At 50.6% G+C, this 27,611-nt stretch overlaps 6 protein-coding genes across 6 annotated transcripts in view; 2 read left to right on the top strand and 4 right to left on the bottom strand.

Annotated features, from left to right (window-relative positions):
• M436DRAFT_40173 (uncharacterized protein) overlaps positions 1–2,704 on the top strand; it is a gene marked incomplete at both ends in the record, with an annotated part of 3,088 nt that extends 384 nt beyond the window's left edge. The window contains 5 exons of the mRNA XM_013574688.1: positions 91–1,283; positions 1,375–1,474; positions 1,511–1,838; positions 1,918–2,192; positions 2,279–2,704. Coding sequence (XP_013430142.1) covers positions 91–1,283; positions 1,375–1,474; positions 1,511–1,838; positions 1,918–2,192; positions 2,279–2,704 — 2,322 coding nt within the window. The remainder of the gene's footprint in view (positions 1–90; positions 1,284–1,374; positions 1,475–1,510; positions 1,839–1,917; positions 2,193–2,278) is intronic.
• A 938-nt stretch (positions 2,705–3,642) lies between these two features.
• M436DRAFT_33718 (uncharacterized protein) lies at positions 3,643–5,103 on the bottom strand (the record flags this gene model as incomplete). Its single annotated transcript, XM_013574516.1, has 1 exon — positions 3,643–5,103. A coding segment is annotated over one exon (1,461 nt), but the record flags the coding sequence as incomplete, so codon positions are not given.
• A 409-nt stretch (positions 5,104–5,512) lies between these two features.
• On the top strand, positions 5,513–6,550 carry M436DRAFT_79116 (DUF1000-domain-containing protein; the record flags this gene model as incomplete). The annotated part of the gene is made up of 2 exons (XM_013575004.1): positions 5,513–5,594; positions 5,661–6,550. The coding sequence occupies 2 exons, from the start codon at positions 5,513–5,515 to the stop codon at positions 6,548–6,550; spliced, it is 972 nt and encodes a 323-aa protein (XP_013430458.1).
• Positions 6,551–13,577: 7,027 nt separating this feature from the next.
• On the bottom strand, positions 13,578–13,982 carry M436DRAFT_12043 (uncharacterized protein; the record flags this gene model as incomplete). Its single annotated transcript, XM_013574469.1, has 1 exon — positions 13,578–13,982. A coding segment is annotated over one exon (405 nt), but the record flags the coding sequence as incomplete, so codon positions are not given.
• A 4,906-nt stretch (positions 13,983–18,888) lies between these two features.
• On the bottom strand, positions 18,889–22,412 carry M436DRAFT_39911 (acetyl-CoA synthetase-like protein; the record flags this gene model as incomplete). The annotated part of the gene is made up of 3 exons (XM_013574639.1): positions 18,889–19,682; positions 19,938–21,150; positions 21,207–22,412. 3 exons carry the CDS (start codon positions 22,410–22,412, stop codon positions 18,889–18,891), a joined length of 3,213 nt encoding a protein of 1,070 aa, XP_013430093.1.
• Positions 22,413–24,476: 2,064 nt separating this feature from the next.
• On the bottom strand, positions 24,477–25,593 carry M436DRAFT_61145 (uncharacterized protein; the record flags this gene model as incomplete). The annotated part of the gene is made up of 4 exons (XM_013574812.1): positions 24,477–24,659; positions 24,777–24,956; positions 25,235–25,381; positions 25,444–25,593. The coding sequence occupies 4 exons, from the start codon at positions 25,591–25,593 to the stop codon at positions 24,477–24,479; spliced, it is 660 nt and encodes a 219-aa protein (XP_013430266.1).
• Between the last annotated feature and the right edge of the window lie 2,018 nt (positions 25,594–27,611).

Below are 27,611 nucleotides of genomic sequence, written 5' to 3'. Positions count from 1 at the left end.
AAGAAGAAGAAGAAGAAGAAGAAGAAGAAGAAGAAGAAGAAGAAGAAGAAGAAGAAGAAGAAGAAGAAGAAGAAGAAGAAGAAGAAGAAGAAGAATGGCAGGGCTCTGAACCCTGTTGATACACTGACCACCAAGGACAATCGATCCGATCCCACTCCAGCAGGACCAGTAACCTACACGATCGCTATCAAAGACTTCGTCTCTCTGGCCGAACACATCGTCGCCTTCCAGAAACCACCCGTCAAAGTTCCGACCGCCTTTGTCAAAGCTCTGGACCGCGCCATCGCACTCCGTAAAAAGCACAACTCCTGGTTCAACGATGCTGGTCAATCATCAAAGACCGATGGACACGCATTATTCCTCGATACACTCGAACGAGTCCGCCAGACATTGAAATCTCGGATGCCCTCTGACACTATTGACTATCGCATCACCAAACCTTCTTCATCCCCGACACCCGAGAGCTCTGACAGAAGCCACATTGGAAACATATTTGAAGGTTTGACTTTGGAAGAGCCCAGTGACGAGTTTCTCAGTGCTCCACCTCCTGCAGACGCTCAGAGGCTTCCTGCCGAGGTTGATACTGGCTCCCATTATGAGGCTGAGCGAGTCCAGAAGATCGAGGAGCAATACCTTGCTGCTCACTGTCTGTCGGCCGACATCAGCTCCATCAGAGAACACATAAAGTCACTTTGGACCATGTATCGCGATGGAAAGATGAACCTGCACTCGGTTTCAATCACCACAAACACCGCTGTTGAGCTCGTCAGACGCATGCAAGAAGACTACGATGCAAACTTCCCAGATCACTCGGACTTCGAAGGTCTCATCCACACTTTCTACATTGCTCAATGTGCCATTCAGGGTCAAGATCCCGATCAAAGGCAACGCTCTGGCGTTTTGATTAACATGGCAGTATATGACCTGGCTGACCATATTCTCTTGCCAACCTACATTATCATGGGCTCTCTGACCAACGTGGTTGGACCTAATGAGATTCCACTCTACAAGCCTGGCCATTTTGGGTTCCGTGATCTGTCTACTGAGTGGTCACAGAAGTCGCCGCACGACAAATTCCAGGATGACAAAATTGTACTGTTTGAAGCGTTCTCCGGATTCTCTGCTATAGCAAAGATAGGATGCTTCGTTGAAGACGAGTTGATCAGAGGTGTTCGAGAGATGACGCCAGGCAAGAAGGTTCCGCTTTGGCTCGCTTTCGCTGTTCAAAACTTTCTTGATGTTCAACACGTCATGGGTTCTCAGGCTTCTCGAGCACTTCTTGAGTAAGTGTCTACTACGATGCTGATCTCAACCATTATAGCACTATGTTTGGTAAGGTGCTGAGAAAATATACTAATTCTTTTTCTACTCTAGACTACAGACTACTGCCAGCCATATCGATGCATCCCTCAGACAAAACGCCAAATTCCACGAGAAGCTGCGCGTCGACACTTGGGGTGCTAACGACGACCAAGTGTTGGGTCAGATCCGGCACATCATCGATACTTAGATCAAGCAAGATCATGTGAAGAAGATCATCGAGAAATCTCTTCGACGCAATCCACAAATTGGCCCCCAAACGGCTGGGGAGCCTTCCAAACTTCTCAAGCAATACCCTTCACTTTGCGGGGTCTGGCTGTTTTCTCTCATATACTTGATGCAAGAAGCTGGTGTTGCTTTTTGCAATGCTTGGGGCTCAGTCGTGTGTACAGCTCATCTGTACAACGCTGTCAGACAAGAAAAGCTCTTGAAGAGTATCTGGAAAGATATGGAGTTGGTATTCTTACTCCAAGATGAGGATAAGATGTTCGTTGGTAACCGACTCAAGAAAGCTGAAGGTATCTATACTAGACTCACTCACAGGCCTCATCATGTAACAACTTCCTCTACGCAAACCATCTGCTAATGCCCGACCAGACTACCTCAAGCGCTTTACCCTCTGTATGGGCTATTCGGTCACTTCCCCGGCCAAGAACACAAGACAAACTACTCATGAAGCTTCGCCGAAAGGTCCTCTTGGTCTGGAAAACTCATTCGAGCTGTCACAGTTGTTTGCTACACGCTACCCATACAACGGCAAGTCATTTTCCACCGATTTGGATGCTGTGGAAAGACACATCAAGGCCCAATTCAGCGATCCTGAGAACTCTTTCTTTGAGGGTAAGCCCTTGACCGATGAGGCCGCGGCGCAGGTACGTTCTCACTAGTGTCAACAAGTAAATCATATACAACACAAGGCTAACCATTTTTCCCCTCCGAATAACAGATCACTACGAAGTATAACGTCACCACCAAACTCAACACCCACAGCTTCCTTGAAGGTCTGGCCAATTCTCTGCAATCCGAAGGCATGCATCTAACCTTCGACTACTTCCGTCTGCATCGATTCTGCTGGATACTCCTCCGCAGGATCAACGATGCTTGTTCGTCCTCCTTGCGCCATCTTTTTGGCCCCGACTACCTCGAGCAGGAGAGCCAGTTGCCGTTTATGGTAGGCAGTCTGCTCATGTGTGCATTTTCTGCTGATAAGGTAGCTAAGCATCGGGGCGTCGATGTTAGGAGCAAGGTATTTGGTGAAGCTGTGGAGGCAATGGAGACAATGCTCGAGACTGGAGCTGGTGAGATCTGTGCAAGAATGATGGAGCAATATTATGGCTTTTCTGTTGATTGGGAGGACTTTGAGCATCTTCAGGAGGATGAGTGATGTGTGATACTAGAGGATAAGAACGTTCCCTCTGTATGGGCTTGCTGATGCGTTGACCATCTGTGTCCGCTTCTATGAGACATAGATAATACAAAGACATAGCTTTTTGGAGCAAGTAACATGTTTCGCGTATCTACCAAGTTCCCTTGCCACCAAACATCGTCAGTCACCTCAAAGGCCTCGGACGATGATCGGATGACATGCAACTCGTGAGTTGGAAACAAAGCGTAAATACCTCTCGATACTAGAAAAGCGAGGCAGAAAAAAAAGATCAGAAAGTCTATGAGGCATCATTGAAAGCCAATCGAAAGCAATCAAATGTCATCAAAAGCACCATCTGACTATACTTTGGCCCCGGAACGATCAAATGATATCCCATCAACAGGCTTTAGTCATCAGAAGTCATCAAGCCCACTGTCATGCTACACTGTGATCTCCAACCGAATATGCAAACATCACGTCACCTTGCGGCTTCCCCCTTTTCCAGCGCAAGTAAAAGAGCCATCCATACTCGTTGATGGATCGCTCCTACCAAAACTGTATCTTCTGTATGGTTGGCGACTGGAAACGACCAATGGACAGTGATTGAGAGGTAGCCCTTGAGGATGGTTGGAATTTAAACATATTGAGTGATTTGCAAGGGGAAAGATGAACTGTAAAGGAAGGCAAGAAGATACATCCATTGCACAGGGCAAATGGAAAGATGCATCATAGACGGCGATCGTACGTCTTCTAATTTGCAGATTCTGAGAGTTGCGGGTCATATCGTTTCATTCATTAAGAGGAATTTGTTACACAAACTTGCTTTGCTGCAATGTATGCCAATCGTCATTATCACACTCTTATCATTTCCTGCCAAAGCCCATCAGCTTCTTCAGCTTGGCCTCCTTGTCTGCAACCGAAAGCGTAGACTTCTTCTTAGGTTCTTCGGTCTTGGGTGCAGGTGCCTGTTTGGTCTCTTCCTCTGCAACTGGTTCCTTCACCTCCAATGCTCTGGCTTGTGTTCTCAATGCTTGCTTCAGTAGTGGTTTGTCACGCGTCTCTTTGGGCACACTGTCGTCCCAGACGAATGTGATCAGAGAGCGATCCCTGATACCCAGATCCTTGATGAGCTTTTGTTGACCTGAAGGGTCGAAAACTAGTGGTTGCATCTTGAATCCGGCGATCTGTAGCCTGAACTTGAGCGAAGGATCATCGAGCATCTCTCTAACCTTTGTGTAGAGAAATTCGGATGTGTCTGATTGCGAAGCTCGCCACTCAACCATCATCATGTCTGGGAAGCGAATGCGAAGAGCAGCAGCCTTGATCTCGTCGAGAGCAGCTGCTTTGGTCGCACTCTTGGCAGCAATCTCCTTGTCGGATGGTAGGCGAGTATTTCTACCTTGCTTAAGGAGACTGGCTTGGTGTGCGTTAGCGTGTTCGACAGAGGGCATGTAATCCGCTTCGTTGTATGTCTGTCTTGCAGCAAACGGAGTGTTGTCGGAAGGAGCAGCGTAGATCGAGACGCCTGTGTCTAGCGATGGAAATTGACTCTCGGTTGAGGGCATTTGAGTCGTCGAAGATGATGCTATCACATCGTCTTCTTGTGCAGGTTCCTCGGCAGGAGCGAGTTCAGGAGCAGGAGTCATGACAGTGTCCTCTGATGGATCCTGGGCGGCATCGTCTTCTCGTGGCACGGCAGAGTTGTCAGCATCTGCGTTAGGGAGTGACGAGAGCTGCCCGTCGGGAGCGGCGTGTGCACCGTGTGACGATGCAGTCTGCACCTCAGAAGCGGTTTGTGGTGATAGAGCTTGCAAGTATGTGGTAATTTGGGCCTTGGCCTCTTCCATGCGCACACCCTCGTTCTTGAACGACAGCCTGATCAAAACATTGCCGTGGTTGTGACCAAGTTGAGCGAGGGACTTTTGTAAATCCAAGAAGGTAGATAACTCTCTCGCGCTGCCTCCAATGTTCAGACAGGGTTGTAGGTAGCAGAGGTAGCCATTGCCGGTCTCTGTGCTCGGAGCGCTTCGCTCGGTGAGGTTGAGTTTGTTTGTGGCTCCAGCGACACCATCCTCGAACTTGCGCAGGATGAGCCAGAGTGGAGTGTTGCTGGGGAAGTGGTCTTCTAGGCGTGGCGAGTTATCCTCAGCAGGTAGTTGGAGGGCGACTTTGACGGCAGAGGGCGAGCGCGAGGACTGGACGAGGGTAAGCTTTGCACCTGAGACAAGGCCAGAGAGACGGAAGGGCAAAGAGAGGTCGACGGGTCTGTCCTTATTATTCTTGAGGATGTGCTGATCGGGGTCGAGGTTGAGCTTGTTGCATGTCTGCTCGAGGACGTTGCGTAGAGAAGTGGCGGGAGTGACTTTGATCGGATAGCGCTTGTAAGCAGCATCTATAACGACGACGTGGGAAGCCATGATCACAGGCTTGGTATGGGTGATGTGGTGGGTGATGATGCGTCTCAGAGTATTTATCTAGGCTGACTGCTTTGGCGAGAACGGCGGGCCCAGTTCCAGAAGCGCTGGCCAAAGGACACGAACAAAGGCAGGCACCAGGTGTAGGAAAGAGCGACGACTAGAATGCGCTCGCTGCGGGAAAGAGCGAGACCGTACAGTGGCTGAGATAGGGCGGACTGCGTGGCAGGTGGCATGTTTGGAATGCTTTCTAAGATGGTCGCTGCTGCCCTCTGACGTCTCTTTGTTTCGGCGAGCTTCTGTGACGCGCTTGAATTCGTTTGCCCCGCCATCCATCACTCACTGTTTGGGCAAGAGCAAGCAACAACGCCGAGCCAGCGTTTGACAACAACATCAACGAACGCAATCAACAATGTCGTCCAAGATCGTCCACATCGAGTCGCCGCAGCAATTCAGTTCGCTGCTGTCGTCGTCGCGCATCGTCGTGACCGACTGTATGTGCGCCGAGCAAACACTCACACCCCGCCATCTCTATACCTAGCTACTAACCACCATCTCAGTCTACGCCGACTGGTGCGGCCCATGCAAGGCCATCGCCCCCTTCTACGAGCAGCTCGCCAACTCGCTCTCCCGCCCCAACCACATCACTTTCACAAAGGTCAACACCGACAACCAGAAGAACATTGCCCAGACATACAACATCACCGCCATGCCCACCTTCATGGTCTTCAAGAACGGTCGCGAGACTCAGCGCATCCGTGGCGCCGACCCCAAGGCCCTCGATGCTGCTGTCAAGTCACTGGCCTCTGAAGCCGAGTCTTCTTCAGCCGACGCCTCATCGTCATCCTCGTCTGGCACTTGGATTGGCGCATCTCTTCCTCGCGCATATTCAGACATCACCGACAGTGTTGATCTGCTCAACCTCGACTTCCTCAATGTCGACTCGGAAGCTGGCAATGCCCGCGCTGTCTTCAACACTGCTCAGCCCAGCGCAATCTCAAAATCAAAGTCGCCCGCCAACAAGGATTGGATCGAGAGTGACACCGACGAGCAGCTCATGATGTACATTCCTTTCCAGAGCTCGCTCAAGGTCCACAGTCTTCACATCACCTCCTTCCCCACCCAAGGTGATGATGACATTGTGCGTCCTCGTACTCTGAAGCTCTACACCAACAAGTCAAACGTCCTGTCATTTGACGAGGCCGAGTCAATCCCTTCGACCCAGGACATCACTTTGCAGGAGTCGGACTGGGATGCCAAGACCGGTACTGCTAAGGTCGACTTGCGCTTCGTCAAGTTCCAAAACGTCACTAGTCTGGTCATCTTTGTTGCCGAGGGAGAGGGCGATGGCGAGAAGACAAGAGTCGATCGTATCAGGATCGTCGGCGAGACGGGCGAGAAGAGGGCCATGGGCAAGCTTGAGAAGATTGGCGACGAGCAGGGAGAGTAGACGAGCCTCGTCCATCTTGAACATTCACGCTACTGCATACCTCTCAACCTCGCACGCTTCCTCGTATGACTCCTCTTTCTCCGCAAACCTTCGTCTCTGTCACCAGTGCCCCGCCGCTGCCTCGTACGTATCTTGCAACGAACTTCACTGTCGCTCTTCCTACTGGACGGTCGGCTATCAGGTCCCATCTTCTAAGTGGAGGCCTGCTCCAGACTTTGTAGGGTTGTCGGCGAGATCCTAGGCCGACAAACTCTCAAGGAGGTCTCTCTTAAGGTTGAGAATTGCGTTATTAGCCAGGAACAAACTCTCGTCATTCCTCCGAGCCGTCGTTGTGTCTCATATCACCTCTGGGGAAGGTAAAGGTAAAAACAGGCGCGGGTTTGGACTGTGAACAACTTGGCATAGTTTGCTTGAACAGAGGGCGTCCGGCGGGACCGCCAAAGCATAACTCTACTGTATAACGAACGCAATGACAATTCTCGACTCTCGATTAGCTTTCTCTGCCTCTCCGGCACTTTGATCTCCCACATGCAACTATCTTTTTCGAGCTTCGCGGAGCTGGATGCGGCCGTGGGATAGGCTTTCAGTAGATGGCAAGTAAAAGGCTGCACTCAGTGCGCCGCAGAACTAGGTCTTCTCCGGTCGAGAAAGCAAGGGGTGATAGACTGGAGATCGATCTCAAAAGGTGACCTTTGTTGAACAATCGGTTCAGCTATTGACTGTTTGATCCTCGATCGCATGCAGTAGGGGAGATAGTTCCACAGCTCGTCTATACAGAGGCGTTCCTGTGGGAAGAGGCGTTCTTAAGTCGGGTAAGTAGGTCTTACAGATACTGTATCCACAATCCTTCATGGAGCGCGGCAGTTCTCACCAGGGGCATATGCAAGAAAATGATATCCACTATTCCCTTCCTTCAGGCGCGGCAGAAGTCGTTTTATACGTTTGTTTGCACATCGCAATGTGCAAGCGAACCTTTGCCATCATTATGTCTCAGTGCTATTAATGTCTTGTTCTGCTAGCCAGGTACGCAATTGAGGTTATACACGCGGGAACCATGTGGGGGGAGCGATGACAAAAGGTGATTTGGATGGGCATAACGACGTAAACGACACAAACGACATGCAAACGGGGAGCGAACTCCTCAGCCGCACAAAACTGTCCACAGAACGCGTCTCAGATATGCTTGATCTTTGCATTTGTTTATCTGCACCGTTTCATAACAATGGGATGCAAGTAGGGATAAAGTTGCGGCTTTGTCTCTGAGCGGGATGCTTACGTCTTGCCTTGCGTGCACCTTCCCTTCTGCTCTGCAAACCCGTTTATGAGTGGAGCATAGGAGGCTGAAAGTTTGTTCAAAGGCCTATGCAAGCAAAAGTCACGGGATATCGCGGTCTCGTCGTGAGAATACTGCAAGCCCGCAGTCTGGTGGCGGTGCTTTTCCCAATTGGTGATCTCGGACCGCACTCGGTAGTTCACAAGCGGTCGTTCACCCGATTCTCGAGCAGAAAGCTACACCGCGGATCCAAGTACGCTCTTAAACTTTTGGCGAAACCCGTTCTGGAAGCTGGATCATGGTTTTCTTTGTGTAGTGACCGAATAGGATGGAGCATGGAGAGCAGAACAGGAGTTCGAACCCTCTCTGTTTCGCTTCCCCTTTCTCTAGCTTTCTCGCACCGCACGTGGATCTCTTGGTATATAACTATACCACAAATGCTTGAGGAATTGTAATATCACCGATGTGCAAAGTTCTTGCCTTTTCTTAGTACATCATAGGCTTGGTATGGTTCTGGTACCTGAGGACATGGCCTCCTCTCTCGTCTAGCTCGCCAATATCAATGCGTAGCCTCGAGTAGGAGACGAGCCACTATCACCGTGTGTAGTCGCTTGCTGATTTGGGACATATATCTCCGTCGCTTATCACTGCCTCATGCAAGTCTTTTAGTCCAGTGGAGAATAAAATGCTTGTACCTCCGACTTGTCCCTTATGAAGGAAAACATATTTCCGTCCTCCGAGGGTCCAGGGCTACCATGCAGGGAAAACGGGACGAGAGGGATTTCCACGGGCGAGGGAATTAAAAAAAACAAAAAAAAAAGAAGGGTAAAAAAGATGTGCTAGACTCTTGGTCGGACAGCCCGCCCTGCATAAGACTGGACCGAACACGAGATATCTCAAATCTTGGATATGGCATAAACTCAATTGCACTCGCTGGGCTCTCCAGGGCACTCAGGGCACAAAACTCCGAACGGCGTCCGGCAATTATTCTTGGACAAGGGTCATAAACCCTTTTTATGCAGGGTATGCCAGAACTCTATCGAGGTGTGCCTGCTGTTTCAGATGCGGATGCAAAAAGCCTACTGCTGTGTATAAGACAGCTGTACCTCTTATACATGCGTAAAGATGAATAAGCCTTGCCCACGTGCTGATTTCTTCTTCTTCTTCTTCTTCTTCTTCTTCTTGCACATCATCTCCACCCCTCTTTCCGTTCTTTTTGTGTAATCTGTTATCTGTTATCTGCGGTTCTGCACGAGCGGCTGCCCTTTTCTGCATACCTTGCGGGTTATCTACCTCATCGTACGTATCCGTACGTCGCGCGAAGCAGTGGAGCATTGTCTGCAAAGAGGAAGTCTGTACCGCGCTGCCGTGGATGATCTTCAACAAAAGCGACGATCAGCGATCGACAAGATCTATGCATAGCATCGAGACTAGTCCACTGACTATAGTAGCACTACTCCTCTCTCTCTCACGTCGGTCTTTCCGTTCATGCTACCTTTTGATAATACAACGTCAAATGCCAAATACCGCACTCTCTCTCTCCAATGAGATGGCCACGGACGAAGGCGATATTCCGAGTACCCGTCATTAGAAAGTGTCCCCCCCCCCCCCCCCCTCATCAGAGAGAGTGCAATATGGGTCGTCCCGTGCCTGAGAAAGCCCTCCACTTCCCCATGGGACTGGGACTGGACTCTCTTGGCCACCCATATTTACGTCCGTACACATTTCTCGAACGCCTCATTGCGAAAGCAATGGCTTGAACACATACGACAGATAGGGCAAAGAACACGTCAAAGCAGAAGAGACTCCACAATCGTATGGCGACAGTTTTCTCGACCGAGATACTCCACAAAAGCCACATACTTTTGTTTCCGCGTTCTTGTGGTGACATACCAGTTGGTGTTTGAGGACAATCAGAGCGAGGAGATACGAGGATAGGGCGCAGAGCAGAGCAAAGTGGACTGTGAACATGTAACCATTGCGAGAAGGCTAAGTCCCGTTGCGCGTGTCTGGATCCTTTGCTCAGCAAATACTACAATTGCGGCAGGAGCAAAAGGCAGTACCTCTACAGTGGTACTGTGAATCCTCTTCGCTTGGGCAAAAGGCGTCCACTAAAAGCCAAGGATCAAAAGACGCTCGTTGACAGATGTCGGGCCAAACATGCCGTTCTGTTTTCGCGAGAGGGAATCCTTAGAGTACGTTGACAGTGTCTTGGTCTCCTACAGGCACAGCGAGGGGACGATCAATCCGCCAGGGGACCCGCCAAGGCCTTCGCAATAGCAGACCAAAGGATCCTCCAGAACCCCACATTTAGCTCGTGAGTGTGGATATCCATGAGATCTGAGACAATATCCTCACGCGTTTTTGCTCTGCTTGCGTGATTTTTCCTGAACTCTCAAAAGTGCACGTTTGGGCAAAGCGGAGGATCATTAGAAGTTTTTTACGAGACAAAAAGCTGTTTGCGTTTGTCTCCACAAGAAAGAGCTTATATAGAGGGGATTTCTGTTGGTTGGTATGTCTGGTATAGCGGAGTCCTTCCGAGGAGGTGGTATTGGCATTTTTGGTATCGCTTAGAGGCTTAAAACTCCACTCTCACCCCATTCCTTTGTACACTATTGTCAACTGTACAGCTCAACCTCTTTTGCTTCCCGTGTGGCCTCCTGAATGGTTTGTGTCGTGTACTCGATGCTTTCTCTGGTCCTCTACTCGAGTAGTGCAATCAATAATGTCCGTTTGACAGAGCAGAAAAAGCCATTCCCGTGATGGGAGAGGGAGAAGGTGGATGGGGACATCCACATACAGAGATCTAGAGCAGTGGGGAGACTTCATTGTATGATGGGGCAGGCCAAGCAGCGGGTCATTGGCGTGCTGCCATATCTTTGACACTTGAAGGATTCCTTTGTGTGAGGAAACCCCACGAAGCGTGTAAGCGCACACCCGACGAGCTGAGAGAGCTCGGCGGCCGACGGCCACAATCATCAGTCATACATGCATGCAAACAATGATCGTGACCTGGAAATCGCAAAATCGCTAGGAAGCGGGTATGCATACCATCGACCATCATCAATGCTAGCTTCAAAATCTCCAGGTCGATAAGAGTCAGGTAATTGCTCTGGAGCAGTCCACCGAGCAAAGCCGTGAATTTTGCCTAAACGTGTAGCATCCACTGAATATTCTCGGGGCTACGGTTTGGGATCCGTGGGAGATGCAAGTGTCAAACAAGATGCAGGTATCTTGTGTACGTATCTCTTTTGGATCTCTCGAGATCGTGCCCTTTTTCCTATTTGCGACACTTCTAGGTTCTCGTTCGCTATGGATCCTTCATCGGTTATCTCGGGCCTGGGATTTGGGTGGTCTGCATCGATCATGAGGCCCAGATGCACACATTGGCAAAGAATGGTCATGAAGAGTGGCCGTTATACCTGCATAGATTTGAGGCGTTGTGGAGACGCGTGGTATGTACAATAGTCATGTGGACTTCGGTTTAGGCTGCTACACCTAGGGAAGATCTTTGCAGGTCGTGATCGGAGAATTGATGATGACTGCAAGTGTCAATGGGTAGGGACTCCCAAGTGTACCAGAGTATCTCGACAGTGACAAAGGCGAAGGATTTAGCAGTTTGTGCCGTGCATGACAGGTGCAGGTATCCACGTATCCAGTTTACCAACTCATGAGTGTATCCAGACTCTTGGTGAACCTGACTCCGTTCCTTGCATGATCGGGATCCGGAGGCTTCATTACGATGTACATGGTCGGATATACAGACTTGACGTTGACGTAGCGCGCGCTCGTGCAGCAAGAGCAGAGCATGATGACATGCAGCCATCCTCTGCGATCGAAGCGCACACGCGTTGCTGACTCCAGCCATCTCAAGCGACCAAAGCGAGAAGGAAAAAACTATTCGAAAACACATGCAACCATGGGTCGACGCTGTAACACAAGTCTGTCGCGAAGAACCACAGCTGAAAGAAGTTTCGGCGTGCCTAATCTCCTCCAGACACGACGAGATCGATGATCGATGATCGGAAGGAAAGATGAATGGCGTAACCTTTGGTGAGATTGTGCGACGGGAGGCTCATCGCGGGCCCTCTGCAAATCTCCCGCTTCTGAGTTCTGGGCCCTGCTTACTGTGCCCTTGACGCCGAGCAGCCGGAGAGAAGAGGAACAATGAAAAAAATGAAAGAAAAAAGCGGACATGGCAAAGGAAATACTCGGCAGGCCAAGGGATGCGGCATGACGATTTGGCAGCAAGCGACGAGTCAAGCAGAGCGTCCGAGGTCTGGCTCACCAAGAATGTGGGGTGTTTGAGAAAAGACACGGATGACATTGCTCCGATGGAGTCTTACTCCGGGCTAGGGCCAAGAAGCAAAGCGAGAGAGAGATGCAGGAAAACAGAAATCCGCTTCCACTTCGTATCTTCCAAGGGGTCTTTGACTCTCAGGATAGGCGAATAGACCTCTTGAACCCCTTGATCTTGGATTCCCACTTGACCCCCATGAACTCTCACGGTGCAATATCGATCAGGTTATGTGGATACGGATCGCGAACCAAGATCAAATCTTCGCTTGAGGCAACCGAAAGAAGGAGCCGGCCGCTCGTGTGTCCAGTGCTCTCTCTCTCTCTCTCAACATGCAGGAAAAAAAGAAGGCTGGCCAGCAAAACGCACCAGCAGCGGCAGTCGCGGCGATACTCCTCGCTCGCTATGAATGCGGTAAAGAATCGCAAGGTTTTTGCTAGTCAAGCACAGAACATCTCCTCATCAAGCACTGCCATCTCCCCGGTCGAGTGCGGACAAGTACGCTCCTGCTCTTCCTTTGACCAGTGGCCTTGCAAGTGACAAGGATATCAGTAATCATGCTGCCGACCCGCAGTACAAGCGGTGGCATAGTGGCATTGACATGCAAGTGTTGGAGCGCCAGCGTTCATGTATCCACTCCTGCTCTGCTGTATGGAGAGAAAGCGACATAGTGTAGATATGAGGACGTTTCTAGACACCGTGATCACCACAGAGTCATGTCACACACCAAAGCAACTGCCGTGTCTCTTGCAAGAGTCAGAATGCTACGGGAGATCTTCTTGCTCAGGGCATGTGAGTGGAGCGGGACAAGTAATGGTCAGCTATTGTACTGGATATTTAAAGGGTTTGGAGATTTGCAAATTCGGATTTTTGGTAGAGTGCGATCATCTCCCCGCAAATTGGCGATCTGAAACGTACCCTCGAGCTCGTGAAGAAGTCAAGTCTGGAAAGCTTGCAAAGGCAAAAAGCATAATCAGAGACATGTGGCACAAGGTAGACATTCATGGACAAGAGATAGAAATATTGTTCAAAGGTGTCAGAGGCCACTGGTGGGCTTGATGTTGAGATTCAGATAGCTAAGATAGCAAAAGACCGTTGTTCCCAGAGCTCCCATCCATGCAAATGCAGATAATTCGCTGTACAGTACAGAAAAGCCCCAAAGCAAAGGGGCTGAGAACAAAGAAACCTTGCCCCAGGAAGGTGTAAAGATAGACATGAAGTGAAATAAAGCAATAAGGAAAAGGCTCGCATTGCGGCTGGAGGCACCAGAGCGTATGACTTTTGTTCTGTACTCTCATCCAGAGAGACAATCTTGCGAGAAGGTACAAGTCTAGAGGTGGCAGCAAACTGAAAAGGAGGGTTGGCCGTGATGTGTCGTAAGGCGTCAAACGTCAGAAAGAGAAAGAGTGCTAGGCGGAAGACATCTAGTCATCGCGCTTTCTCTTCTTCTGCTGGAAGCTGTTGTCCTCAGCGGAGTCGTAGCCCGACTGGCTACTGCTGCTGGAACCGGCAACGGCGGCGGCGTGGTCGAAGAGCATGGCACCGAGCTCGCTGGCATCGGGAGACTCGCTCTTGGGGCGCAGAACACCCGAGCCAACGTCTGGAACGTTGACTGCCATCTGAGAAGTCATGTCGCTGGTCATGACGCCCATGACAACAGTGCCGGCGCCGTGAGTGCGCTGGTGCTGGCTGAGGTTGTCGCTGCGGCTGAACTTCTTGCCACAGTCGGTGCACTCGAAAGGCTTGTCATGAGTGTGGAGCGAACGGTAGTGGCGCTTGAGGTGTTCTTGGCGACGGAAGCGACGGGAGCAGAGAGTGCAGACGAAGGTCTTGGAGGGATCCTCGGTCAGAGACTGCTTGCGACCGCGGCGGGTGGTCGAGGACGAGGGGCCAGAGTGAGAGTGGTCATCGCCAGAGGCGGAGCACGAGGAAGAAGATGCGGCAGCGTTGCTGGGAACCGACTGAGGCTGGTTGTTGGCAGACTGAGATGCGGCGCTGTACTGAGGAGCCTTGACGACCCTCTTGTTGGCAGAGCGACGGACAGGAGTCATGTCGATGATGGGACCAGAGGTAAAGGAGAACTCTGACTGGCAAGGGGAGAAGGTAAGGTCTTCGTCACTGAAGGAAGCGTCGGTGAAGCAGAAGCTGGAGTCGGCAGTGAAGTTTGAGTCAACGCGCTGGCGCTTGCTGGCAGAAAAGTCGTCCTCGACGTCGAGCTCGAAAAGAGGCTCGAATGTGGGGAAGCCGTGGTTGGTAGGCATCAAGGAAGCGTCGAAAGTCTTGGAAGGAGAGAAGTCGCCCTTGAGTATCAACTTGTGCTCCTCGTCATCGCCGGCGCACAGGGTGGGCAGACAAGGGAAAACGTTGCTGGGGACGGTCAGAGTGCGGGGATCGCAGACACTGGCGTCGTTGATGGCAGAGCGAGCAGTCGGCGATGGCGAGGGCGACAACGATGGGCAAGCCGAGTTGGAGAGCAGGTAGCTGCTGTTCTCGGAGAATGCCGAGGCGGGATGCAGGTACACTTCAGCTAGCGAGTCAGCCGCAGCTCTATAATTGGCCAATGCAGGCAAATTGCCCTCTCATCCAAACACGTACCTGGAGTCAAAGGCGGAGATTGTGATTGAGTCCACTCACCGAACATGTCGTCCTCACAGTTCTGCTTGAGTCCGTCGAAGGGGTTCATGTGAAGCTCGTTGGCAGGGGTGGGCATCATGTGGTAGTTGGACTGAGGGCTGTCGGCAGAGTTGAAGCTGGTGGCAGACAGAGTGGGAGTGGCAGGGCCGTAGCAGTCCGAGTCGAACGACATCATCTCTTGCTGGAGCATGATGGTGGGCTTCTGGTGCTGAGGGCGAGGCGAGGCAGCAGGAGTGAGCATGGCTTGCGAGATGTACTGGGGCTGTTGCTGGTAGACTGGAGGGCTACGCTGAGAGTACAGGACGTGCGAGGAAATGGGTTGAGAGAAGTAGTCCATGTTCTGAGGAGCCATGTGCGAGTTGTAGTGGAGCTGCTGCTGCTTTTGAGGAGTGTAGTAATACATGGGCGACTGCATAGGAGTCTGGGTCATATATTGGTGTTCCATTGGGGCTGGACAATTTCGGTTAGCCTGGAGGGTCCAGAGGCGGTGGTGGCTTCGTCACGACGCTTACCCGATGGATTTGGGAGGTGCCGCGTGTAAATTGGGATTTGCGTTTGATTGCAAGAGACGAGTCGGTTTCAGAAGAGATATGAGAAGACGGATTGGGAGTGTGGGTGGAGTGCTGGTGGGCTATGTATAAGATGCTATCGAGTCCAAGTGACGTCTGATGAGCAGCGAAAAAGAATGGTACGACCAACGGGTTGATGGCAAAAGCAATGCAATGAGAGAATGGCCGGGTCGGAATGGTGTTTGAAACGACCTGTTTATGGCTGGGGGAGCAGAGCATACAAGTACTGATCGTCCAACTCGAAACTGGCCGCAGGACCGGTGCAATCATGGCGGCGGATGGGGAAGCCTCGGACGGCTTGGTGGGTACCAACTGACAAAGGCCACGCCCGTCTGCACCGGTCCAGCGAGTCTGTGTTGTGCACATACCTGCGCCTTCTGGCACCCTCAGAACGCGTTACTGCCATGCCCCGTGCACATCAGAGGTCAAAAGGCGCCTGTCTGTGCCTTGATCCCGACGCTAACGCGCCAGCTTGCCGCTCGACGCCTTGTGGCCCGGCGTCGAGTCTATTTCCATCCGTCGTCGACTCTTAATTTTTTCTGCTGGGAACGGCCATCACGCCAGCTAGCCTAAGGCTGTTGATTCTAACGATGGCACTACTGCACCTCGAGTTGTCAATCGCGAAGCCTCAAGACGAAGGATCCCACGTGAAGCTACTCGGCTGCCCTGCAGACCATCTCACCTGGTTTGTCTAGAGCAAGTATGCCCGAATTGGGCCTTGCATATTCTCTCCTTGTGCCCCGATCGACACCTCGAATCCATAACTGTTATACATGGCTAGTCTGTCAACAAACACGTCTTGTGTGGGATCCGCTTGCCGGCTGACTCTGCAAACCGGTCTGCGTGCTAAACCACTCGTATCAAGGTCGTGCTGCTCGTCCGTTGCCCGTTGGTCAGCCTGGGTAGATACATGCCCGCTCACTGGTTATCGCGTCTCGTTCTTTCACAGCAAACGCTCCCACATACAGACGGCTACGCGGCGGGCTGCCCAGTTGCAGCGCTGCTGGTGGCGTGCAATCAGTGACCGTATGGCATCTTCGTCATGCAGACGATCACCTTGCAATCGTCTATGACTCGGCCGTACGTAGGGTGTATGGAAATTGCTGATTTGCCAGAGAGCCAGATGGTACTTGCATGTACTTTACGGTACCTGCTTGGTGGTGCCCTGGGATTAGTCGGGGCTGGCATGAATATGGGCGCTGCTGTTTGAGAGTCGGGTGTGATTGTGATCAGCCTGGCCATTGGCGCTGCCGTGCTGCGCATTTCTTGTCCGGTTTACGAAGTCCCAGTCGCCAATCAAAAAGTATTATATCACATATATATCATATAGTGGGACATCATATGCCGCTTACCTGTTGTCTTGCTCGCAAATGAGTCGGGATGGGCTCTCACGTGGTTGTGGTTACGTAGACGGCGACAATTGCAATACATGCTGAAACGCGACAATCAGGTGTGGTGAAGTCCCTAACGCCGCTGATTGGCTGCGCTCTTCCCCGCGCTCTCTGGCCGCCTTCCGACCCAGTGTTTCAAACTGCTCCTCTAAACTTGGCCATTCTCGAAAGCTTCCACACAGCACATCTCAATATACAACACAATCAAAACGACCTCCCGGTCATTTGGCTGGGCAATTCGAACAAATATCCTTGGATGTTCTACATCCTTACAGACCCTGCTACAGACCCTGCTAACGTCGATCGATTATTTCTGCAGACCCTTGTGCGCTTGTGCACCGCTCGGTTCTCTCTGCCCTGTGGAAATGATCACACCCACGCCAACGGCCATGCCAGGTACCAGCACCCTTGATTGGGATTCGCCTCATAAACTTCTCAACAACACTTTTCGGCTACTTTCCTAAATCGCCTGAAGCGCTCGGTATGCCCACTCATTGACTTTTTCCAAAGAACTCCTGCTGCTTGCAACTCGCATACTAGAATGCGGGCAGACTCAGATCTACGGCAAAAGCTTCCATATTTTGATCATCGCGCTCCGTATAACGGCGCAACGGTTTCCGAGGGCCTAATCAGCCATCGACGATGAGGAGGATTAGATGTCTACGCTATGCCTATCACCGACTCGCTCTTACACTGATAGTATATTTTCGTACTAATTGTCAGCTCACGGATCAGCATGCTCTGTAGAGTGCTCTTAGTGCACGAATGCAAGGTTGTGCAACAGATTGAGACAATCGACAGGCATAACTGCCAGGAACGGGAACACAACTGGAGATTGACTCAGTCTGCGGGTCAAGCACGCACGCAGCCGTGTCGCCCACTGTGACCAGATCTTCACAACCTACGTCATGCTCTATCTCCACGACAGTCTGCGACTGTGTGAGATTCGAGTGGCTCATGCAGGTACGCGACGACAAGATAACGAGCTTGACCAGAAAGAGGCCGCACCGAGACTGCTCGTCTGTTTGTGCCTGAGTAAGGATATTCTCGCTTCGTTCCCCAGCCTGTTCTTCAACCTACACGAAAAATCTCGCCATAGTGCCAAATCGCACTCGGCAATGTGACCGCGGCAATTTCACTTTAGGAATTATCCTCTGTGCGATACAGGGCTCTTTGTGGCTTTCATGAGGTCTAGTGCCTTCTTGAGATGATCGCCCCACAAGAGGTCGGGGAACAGGCTTAGTCCTCTTCTAGCTCGATGCCTCCCGGCGACGAACTGGCCGACCGCGTCGACTTGGTAAACTCGACGGACCTCCAAGTCGCATGGCATCGTTGCAAGCCACACGACGATGGTGCGAGAGCACGTGAAGGCGTGAATGCGGCGCGCTCGTGCACACGCTTCCAAGCTCTATCGCCAAGCAGTCCAGTGTCTTATCCCTTATCGCGGGACAGCGGGCGCTGCCTCTTGCCGCACCGCGCTTCCATACATTCATACCCCCTTGACATTGACAGTCACGGCTCCGCTTCGACAGGAGACACTTCGCTAGCGCCATGTAGGTCACTTGTGTAAGGCTCAAACTACCCAGATCCGGGCTCTTGTCCACAGTCTGTTTGCACTGGAAAGAGACGACCCCACTCGATACGCTTAACATCCTCGGGAGCAAGTACCAGCTCCTGGCTCGGACAAGCTCATGCAGCCTTATCCTCCTGCCCTGCAAGGATATGTCGTCCAAGGAGGCTTGGTGACCATGAACATTACTCAAATCGACCTCTCTTGCCCCCAACCGATCTCTGCCCCTCAATTCAAGCCACGAGACGTTACACTCCCATCCCCATACCTCTCTCCCTATACCACGGTCATAATCCCGAGGCCTGGCCGTTCTGTCTATACCTGCCAAATTTCAATCCAGGGGCAAGAGTTTATCGTCGATAACGCTTCTCATCTCGCTCATACTGGTATTGCATGGCCATCACGAGAGTGTGTTCCCACAATCATCCTCCTCAACAAGTGGCTCGTGAAAGAGCAAACTTATGCGAACGAGAGAGGGGTTGTGTTTGCACCATGATTACAAAAATCCCAAAGTCTATACTCGAATCAGTATCTAAGCGGAGGAATATACTATACGTGCTATGATAGCGAAAGCGAGTTATCACACTCTATGATGGCTAGATAACTACATGGCGCTGTCGATCCAGTCCCAGATCTTGGCAAAATAGTGCTCATTGACAGGACTGACATCTCTCAGAACCGCAACTGATTGTTTGGTCCTGGCCATGTCGAACGGCAAGACGGTCGGTGCCGAACTTGTGTCTTCTTCCGACTCGTGCTCAGGGGCATAAGCCCTCTTCCAATGGTCTAGAAGTTTATATGCGGGGTGATCGGCGCCGTCGCCTTCCTGCATATCTTCAAGTCGCGCTACCCATTTGGGCGGGTCCACAATGTCAAAGGCACATCGTTTCTTGAGCCATTGCAACATTGTGGGCCATGTTGGACGACGGTGCTCGTTTAGCACATGCAGGACATGCGCGCCATCTCCGCTCCCGTCCACGCTTGCTATTCCTTGCATCAAGGCCGTGGCAGCGAGGTCCACTGGCAGCCAGTCGAGAGTTTCCTTATCGAGGTTCGGCAGTGCACCGGATATTTTGACGCTGCTCAGCATCATCGGCCAGGCCTCACTGGTATTCCATATGCCGCGTTGGGTGTCCCCTGAGAGCTGGCCAACTCTGAATATGGCGATACGACCTTTGAGCAGGGAGCGCTCGTTCGCTCTGCTGCATATTTGTTCGGCGACCCACTTGCTGCGGGAATATCCCAGGGTGCTGGCTGCGTCTGGGTCGTCAACAATTCTCTCAGGGATCGAGGTACCTTTGCTGTACGCCATGACACTTGCTACGCTCGAGCAGTATGCGAATTTAGCTGCTTCAGATCTGCCGGACCTCAATGCAAGATTGATGAGATTTGTCACACCTGCGTTTGTAGAATCCGGCGGTCAGTAGATGGTCTGTTTTGCTATTTTTGATGGTGATGCAGCCCTGCAGCAAAAATTCATCTATCTGCAATATAGAAAAACCTGGTTTCTGGGAGTATAGATTGCAAGAATAGCATCATTCTCTGCATTCCATGCACCCTATGACCAGGTCTTCTGATACGGCGGTGTAGAGAATCAAACGGCTGGTCACACACACCTTTCATGCATGAATAGGATTGGGGGGGATGACTTACTCGCAATGTTGTCCTTTGCAAAGCTGCGCAAACGCATGCGGAAATTGACACTCCATGCCACGTGCATAACAATCGAAACCTCTTGTGCAATCCTTTCGTAATCTCCACTGGAGAGGCCCAGGTGATCATCTCCCAGTGACGTTTGGAGGATTTCGACTTTTTCGTCATCCTTCTCGAGGCCGTCAAGGCCGCGCTGCGTGAGAGCCTTGTCGACCCGCTCGATTGAAGCTTGCAGTTCAGCTCCTCGGACGAGGCAGTAGACCTTTTTGACGGAATCGAGTCGACGGTAGAGATTCAGGAGATGAGCCCCTAAAGCTCCCGTTGCACCGGTCAGCACGATAACATCTCCTTTGTCGTTTTGACCCTGACCCTGCCCGTTGGTGGTGGAAGACGACGATGGGCTTCTGTTGTTATCAAAGTTGGAATACTGGTCGACGAGTTGAAGCATGAGCTTGCGTTCGTCCTCGTCGTCGGTAAGCTCTTCGCCATAACGCTGCTTGACGACATACTCTGTCAATCGCTTCACCGTGCCGCAGTCCTCCACCACGTTGAGCGGCAACTGTTTGGTCGATTGTGGGAGGAGTTGACGAAGCCCATATCTTATCTGCATACCGGCGACCGAGTCAACGCCATAAGAGAAGAGGTCTGTGTTATCTTCCAGTTTGGCCTTCTTCGGGACGATGGATTCTATCATCTCAATGATGACAGTGGAAACCTTTTCGTCAGGCACGTCACCGACGTTGAAGGAACCCATGTTGACGTATGCCTTGTCGATATCTTGAGCGAAGCGGGCCTCGACCACACTTCGCTGAAGGGTACCTTTACTGCTCTTCTCTAGCGGATGATCGAGTACTGGCATGGCAACCAGCATCTTCTTTGGTATACGAGCATGATCCTGACTTTCCGAGTTGAGTTTTTCGATAGCTGGCCAGATCTTCTGCACGAGGTCATGGTCGGATAGGTCTCGTGCCGTCTCTGAACGGAACAGCAAGGCGCCAGGGAACGGTTGTGAGTTTCCAAAGATCAGGACGTCGTCTAGAAGATCTGCAGTGGCAATGGCACCCTCCAGTGGAGCTGGGTCGAACTTCTTTCCAGTGATCAACGTGAGTTGGGAATCCGCTCGTGAGTGGTATCTCCAGGCATTTGGAATACTGTCGTGTGGTGCAAAGAGATCGGCCGTGGTAAAGGATCCATCGTCACGGTTCTGTTTGGCCTGAACATGTAACGTCAGCAGATTTTTGGTTCGGTGGAGGAAAAAAGAGATCTCACCATGTGTGGCCAGCCTGGCTTGATCACCAGTTCGGCGAGCCCGTCCTCATTCTTCTCGAAGACGAGGTACTCAGCTCCTGCATTGCTGCGCAAGTACTGCCATGCCGTGTCTTTTGTGTAGTCGCGGTGAGACGACATGAGGAAACCACACTCTGCACTGCCAAATCTTGAGATAAGATTGATTCCTTTGCCGACCATGCGATCTCCGACTTCGTCCGGTAGAGCAGCGCCACCAACACCGACGATGTCCATGTTTTGGAGATACTTGAAGCCTTGCTCGTCTGCTTCCATCATCTGGAGCACGTATGGTACGGAAGCGAAATACTTAACAGGAGGAAGACCTTGCTCTGCATTCTTCTCTGCTGCACCCAAGCATTTGATGACGTTTGCTGCAGTAATCGGTATGCCTCTGCCAGGGAACAGCCAAATGAGTGCACCACTCGTCCATGCTCTGAAACAATCGGCTACACCACCGTGGTAGAGTGGCGTAGTTGTAAATGTTGCACACTGCTTCCCGTCAGGGAACGAAGGGAGAACACCAGCACCTGCGCGGTGTGTTTGAGGGATTGGCTTGGGTACACCAGATGATGTGCCAGAGGTATGGTGGAGATATGCAACATCTGTCTCCTTGACTTCAGGGAAGCTCAAAGACTCGAAAGTTCCGTTTGCCAGGATGTCAGTCAGAGAGTGTCCTTTGTTGAACGGTAACTCGATAGCATGGAGTTCTCCACCATCGTCGCGGGTGACATTGGCAGCCTCTTCAGACTGAGCAGCATAAGTCTCGTCGTGGAATAGGACAGTGGTCTGGCAAGCCTTGCACAGGTGAGCAATCGCTGCCGGTTGGCATTGCGGCGCTATCAGTAAGACTGGATGGCCTAGTCTCATGAGAGCAAGCCACGTAAACAGAAACTCCGGAGTGCTTGGACAAATCAATGCAACTGTATCCGATTTGGTCAGAAGTTCCCCATGTGACTTTTGCAGCAGAGCAGCGACCTGTTTAGAGCCATCTTGCAGATCCGAGAAAGTCCAAGTCTTGCTCTTCCATTGGAAGTCCGAGTTTGAGGGAATGGCAAATCCGACCGCAGGTTGATCTGGTATAGCCTCTGCTTGGAGATCGACAAAATGGTTGATATTCTTGAAGTTGGCGTTGGTAAGACCCAAAGATTGTGCCTGACCTAGAGTACACGTGAAGTACGTGGCAGCCATGTTGGTTTCGTGTCACCAGCGGGAGATTCGGCGATAATCCAGCGAATAGAAGCACACGAGGACAAGAAAATGGTACAAAGCAGGTTGTAGCAAGAAGGATTATCCTAGCAACACCAAACAAACACCATGACTTCACGACATGTCGAAAAGGACGCGTTGAGGATGTGAGAGCCCACTAGAAACGCGTCATGAAGTCATCGTTCAGAGACACCGGCCAAGAATTGTAAGCGCCGCATTTTGGCTGACATCCTGACTCTTATATGCTTAATTACTTTCACCTCCACACATATACACAGACGACGTAGTGTCCTTAGAGGTCGTACGACGCACACAGACACCACTCAGCTTCTGTCAAAACTCTGCAGGTAGCTTACGGTCGCAGCTGAAGTCTTGCCGCCGCCACAAGTTATGGGGTCGGGAGCCAAATGCGACGACAGACTGCAATTCATGTTCTCGAGGAAGACCAAAGGTTCTTAATACTCACAGACAGCATCATAACATGTCGTACCCAGATTGATACCTGCCATGTTGCTTGAAAACGCTCGCCTTTGCTCTTCTGGGGTTTGCTGCTGTGCTAACATGTCAGGGTTGTACCCTTAACGACATAAAATATCAACGACAGTGATGTGGAGCAACCACAACACATCTTTATACCATTTAGTCTGTGAATCTCGCATAAATGTACTATCTAGGCGTGTCTGAATGGCGAATCTGGTGAGCTGGAGTTGTCACTAGTGCACAATATCGGAAACAATGATGTGTCTGCTTGTTCCCAGAAAGGCAGGAAAAGAAGTCACAACTAGAGGTTGCAAGAAGTGGAGAAAAGCACGACACACATTGAGAGACTAGAAGGCGATCGAGATTCAGTCTTCTGCGTGCTGAACAACGATATGGGTTTGGCAGACCATCTACAGCCATGTTAGACCATGATAATGTGCTGTCGCTGGATATTCGATGGGGAAAAAACAAATTCTGGGATCTCAGCACATACGGCCACAGTCAGCTGAAAACTGGGCATCCGTGCTGATTGCCGTATAGTCGACGACCGAGATTCCGGTCAATTGACCTGTTTTCCGGTCGATAGCATTCCGGAACATGGTCGCAAACGCTACTCAGCTGGCCTCGACTGTTACCAGAGCTCGACTGTTACCAGAGGTAGCGGCGTCCACCCGCAGACGCCCTCCACGTCTCTCTCGACAACCAATCGTACTCGAAGACATTACGCCACCAACACAGACCCCCGACTTCATAGCATCACACCACATTCTATATGAAGCATGCACTCGATGATCCAATGACAGACTCTCGTGCACCAAATCAGTAACTCTTCGACAATCGTGAGGCATGCAGCAACTTCCCGCTTCCTGGCTGTTTCCGTAGATCCGCTCGACCACAGCTCCTCAACATCACAGCCAATCTCGATACTACGGCACGCGCTCTGTTCTACGTTATCAACAATGCTCTCAAGAATCTCAATGCTTGGTATTTCGCAAACGATTGCGAAATGCTAAGCTCTTGTTCCTGCTAGAGTACTTGTGCAGCCAGTCACCTTTTCTGACCCTGGTAGGATTGGGTAGGGTAGTCTCAACTTCTCAGCCAATTACGCCACGGCGCTTCCGACTTTACTCCAAGGTGCTCATGAAGCTGTACAAATATCGAGAAGTCACCTCCCCACATTGGTCAATACTAAATTATCGCTTGATTCCTATTTTCTGATGCCAGCCAATAGTGAAACGCACTCGATCGGTAACTCAACAACATCATGTCAGCCTGATCAAGTGCACCCATGTCCTTCTCATCCGACTCGTATCATCCTTAGCGTACATGTCAAGGACTTCGATAGTAATGGCTTCTCTTGGTATCACTATCCAACTGCTATCGAAACTTATTTGAGATGGGCGGAGCGCTCTTTGGATGACTGGAAGCAAAAGAAACACAATGTATTTGTCGAACCTCTACAAGATCCGGAAGTCAAGCAAAAAATATTCCATATCATCATCGACCTGAATTCTCTTTCATTTTAAGTGGAGGATATGAGCACAGTGCAGCACGAACTCTACGAGATCAAGCGATGCGATGATGGGACGTTGTAAATTCTGTGTTACGAGTATACGTGAGATTGTTAAATTGACTTGACAGAGCTCTTCGGCAAGCAGAAAGTCCGATCGTGGCCCAGAATATCATTTCGAAGACACGGCACTTTACTGATAAGTCGTATCCGTGGGGTTCAGAAGCATGGGACCAAGTCTGTACGAAGTAGTGCGATGTAACTAGTTTAAAGCAGGGGAAAAAAGCCGCTCGTCTGATGTTGTTATAATATCGCTATTTCAAAGGCTGGATCAACGTATGTATCAATCAGCGTACCAGCTCTTGGAGCCACTCGCGTGGCGCCGCTCCGTTCTCGTTTCGTACTGCGCGTTCGCTCTTCGAGCCCTCTGTCCAGACCATTAGCTTGTTCGAGCGCACGTTATAGGCTTTGAACATTTCCGCTGAAGAAGAGATCATGGAACGACAATGTCGCCTTCTCCAGTCCGGAGACAAGTCCTATGACGGGCCAGAACAGCAGATGTTGTAGCTAAAGCTGAAGGTGTACCCATCATCTGTTGTTGAGGTTCCCCCGATACAATGTTTCTCGAACAGACAATTACAAGATTCCGCGAATTTGTCCACGCCAGACTCCAACTTCACCATCACTGAAGATAGGTCTCCACCTTTTCCATCGCTCTGTCCATTTCCAAATTCAATTCATCCATCTCCTCTTGAAGCTGGTCAAGTCGGCATTTCAACTGCTTTCTCTTCTCGTTCGCCTCTCTTATGCTCACCTCCTCCGTATCTTCTTGCTTGACAACCATTGAATCTGGAGACGCACTGTCGATGAGTCGGTCACGACCATGCTCTTGCTTGTGAACGTTACGTTTGTGGTGGATGTCTGCATTTTCGGCTTGGATGCGGTTGAGTTCGTGTTGATACTATTTGTGAGCCGTCAGTCGATTGTGTTTAGAAATAGGTTGCTAGAGCAGAGAGTCTTTACGGAGTCGATGCGGGACTGGAAGACTATACATTGTTTCTCAATGGACTCGAGTATGGTGTCTGGAGCAGATGCTGGAGTGGGAGTCGAGGAAAGCATGTCCATATCGACGTAGGTTGCTGCTTCCGTGCGAGATGTTGAGATTCCGATCATGGTGTTTGATGGATGAGGTCATGAGTGTTTGTTGGTTTTGATGATATGGTTGAATGGTGATTGCAAAGCATCATATATGCCTTTGCTCTCCCTTTGTTCTCGGACATCTTCCTACCTGCGACATGAATGTTTCCAAGAAACCAGAGACAGAATCAGAGACAAGCTTCGCGAGACAGTCCTTGAAAAGTCTCAAGTCGTGCAGTCCTGCGAGACACTGCTTGACCAATGCTCATAGAATTGTCAGATTGGTCTGACTGCAATGTGACTTACTGAACAATAACTATCGAGACAAGTTGTACTTGGTTACACAGACACGTTAGACTTAGCTTCGGTGTTTCTTGGGTACAACTGTCAATCGCAACAATGTCCTGATTGAAGCAACATAGACACTGGTGCAAGGCTATAATTCGCACACAACTCTCTACAATTGGCTTGATATTTTTGACCTGCAATACTATCGACCTCTTTTGACGCGTAGTAGGATATCAGATATTCAGCCGAGAAGGTCCGGGGACTCTGTATGTTGCAAGAGAGCTACATTGGTATTATTGGCCATTGCCAGCATCGAAGACCACATGGAGTCAATGTCTTTCGTCCAGGTAAGGCTTACAAAAATTCGAAAATGCCCAGGGCAATGTCTCTTGCAGACACCAACAGTGTTCCTTTGTTTGGGAACCAACATCAGCAGCTTCTGAGAGCGCAGTCTGGATATGCAACCATGCTTGTAATAGCGAGCGGAGGATTCATGTACGTGAAAGACAGTCAAGCAACTCAGTGACACAACTACTGTTGCTTCTTCTCGACCCAATGTTCCAATACAGTCTTGAAAATATTCCAGACTAGAGCAGACCAGACCAGTGAGCTTAAGAAGACCAGTTTTTTCTTTACACGTTGGCAGTTGGGGACCGATCGGGTTACCTCAGGTGGGTATGATGTGAAGACTGTTGCCAGACAGGCATGGAACTGCGTCCACAACCACTGAAATATTTCAGTCAAGCTTAGTGGATGACAAGTTCAAAATGTCCAAAGACCTGGAAGACCATCGAGGAGGGCGAATCAGAAAAGCATGAGCCCTTTACTTGAACGTAGAGGGCAGTACACAAGTAGAAGACACCAGCTAAACAAATTTGTCGTTAGCAAGTCGAGGTGTCAAGCCAACAGCGACATCGTTGGCACAATCAAACCAGAGGAAGCGTCGATGGATATCTGCATCAGTCGAGCTTCAGTCGCTCAGGAACACCAAAGATGAGTCGCGGGCCAAATAACTTTTTGAGATGTTACGGATAAGACGGCTCAAGGTTACTTGCCCAGCTGACACTCTGATGTCGCATGCGGCTGTGCATATGCTGTTGTAGGAAACACTGGGCTGAGTCGGATGTGTTTGATTGGTCGTTGTCAATATATGATCAAGCCATCTCGCTAGCCTCCACACCTTCACAACGGTAAGATGCTTGTTCCAGTGCTTGTTGTATGTTGACAGTCTGCGAACTTGTGGATTTGGTATTCGATCCTTTCAATCGTCGACACTTCTTCGTTCGTCAAGACGAGCAAATAGATAGCATCGATGGGAATAGATTGTTCTCTCCGGAACTGAGGAATTTGTGCTGGTTGGCGAGTCCATTGAATGGACGTGATGGTGTCGAAGGATGAATCATGAAATCGATCCTTCGCTTCAAGGTACCGCTGTACTCAAAGTGTGGGTGGCTGACCCCGCTCCATGGGGATAACTGCCTTGCGCCTGCACTCAATACAGCCAAGTCTTTTCCTGGTTTTCGTGCCTCCATCGTCAGTCTGTCGCCTTTGCGCTCGCAAACGAAACTCATAGAGATACAACGCGAAAACTTAGAGCATCCAAACCCGAGCTAGAGTCAGTGATTCGAAAAGCCTACCAAGTTTCGCACGGTTCCAATACATCATCACCAAGCTCACTCATACCATTCAGCCAAGTCTTCTCCTGCCCAGTAAAGCTTCTTCGCAAAGCCAAATCGAAAGTCATTCCACCATACCACCTATACACT

This window comes from Aureobasidium namibiae (assembly GCF_000721765.1).
Source record: "Aureobasidium namibiae CBS 147.97 unplaced genomic scaffold scaffold_3, whole genome shotgun sequence".
NCBI classification, from domain to species: Eukaryota; Fungi; Ascomycota; class Dothideomycetes; order Dothideales; family Saccotheciaceae; genus Aureobasidium; species Aureobasidium namibiae.
The sequence above is the reverse complement of the archived record's forward strand: the minus strand, read 5'-3'. Positions and strand labels throughout refer to the sequence as shown.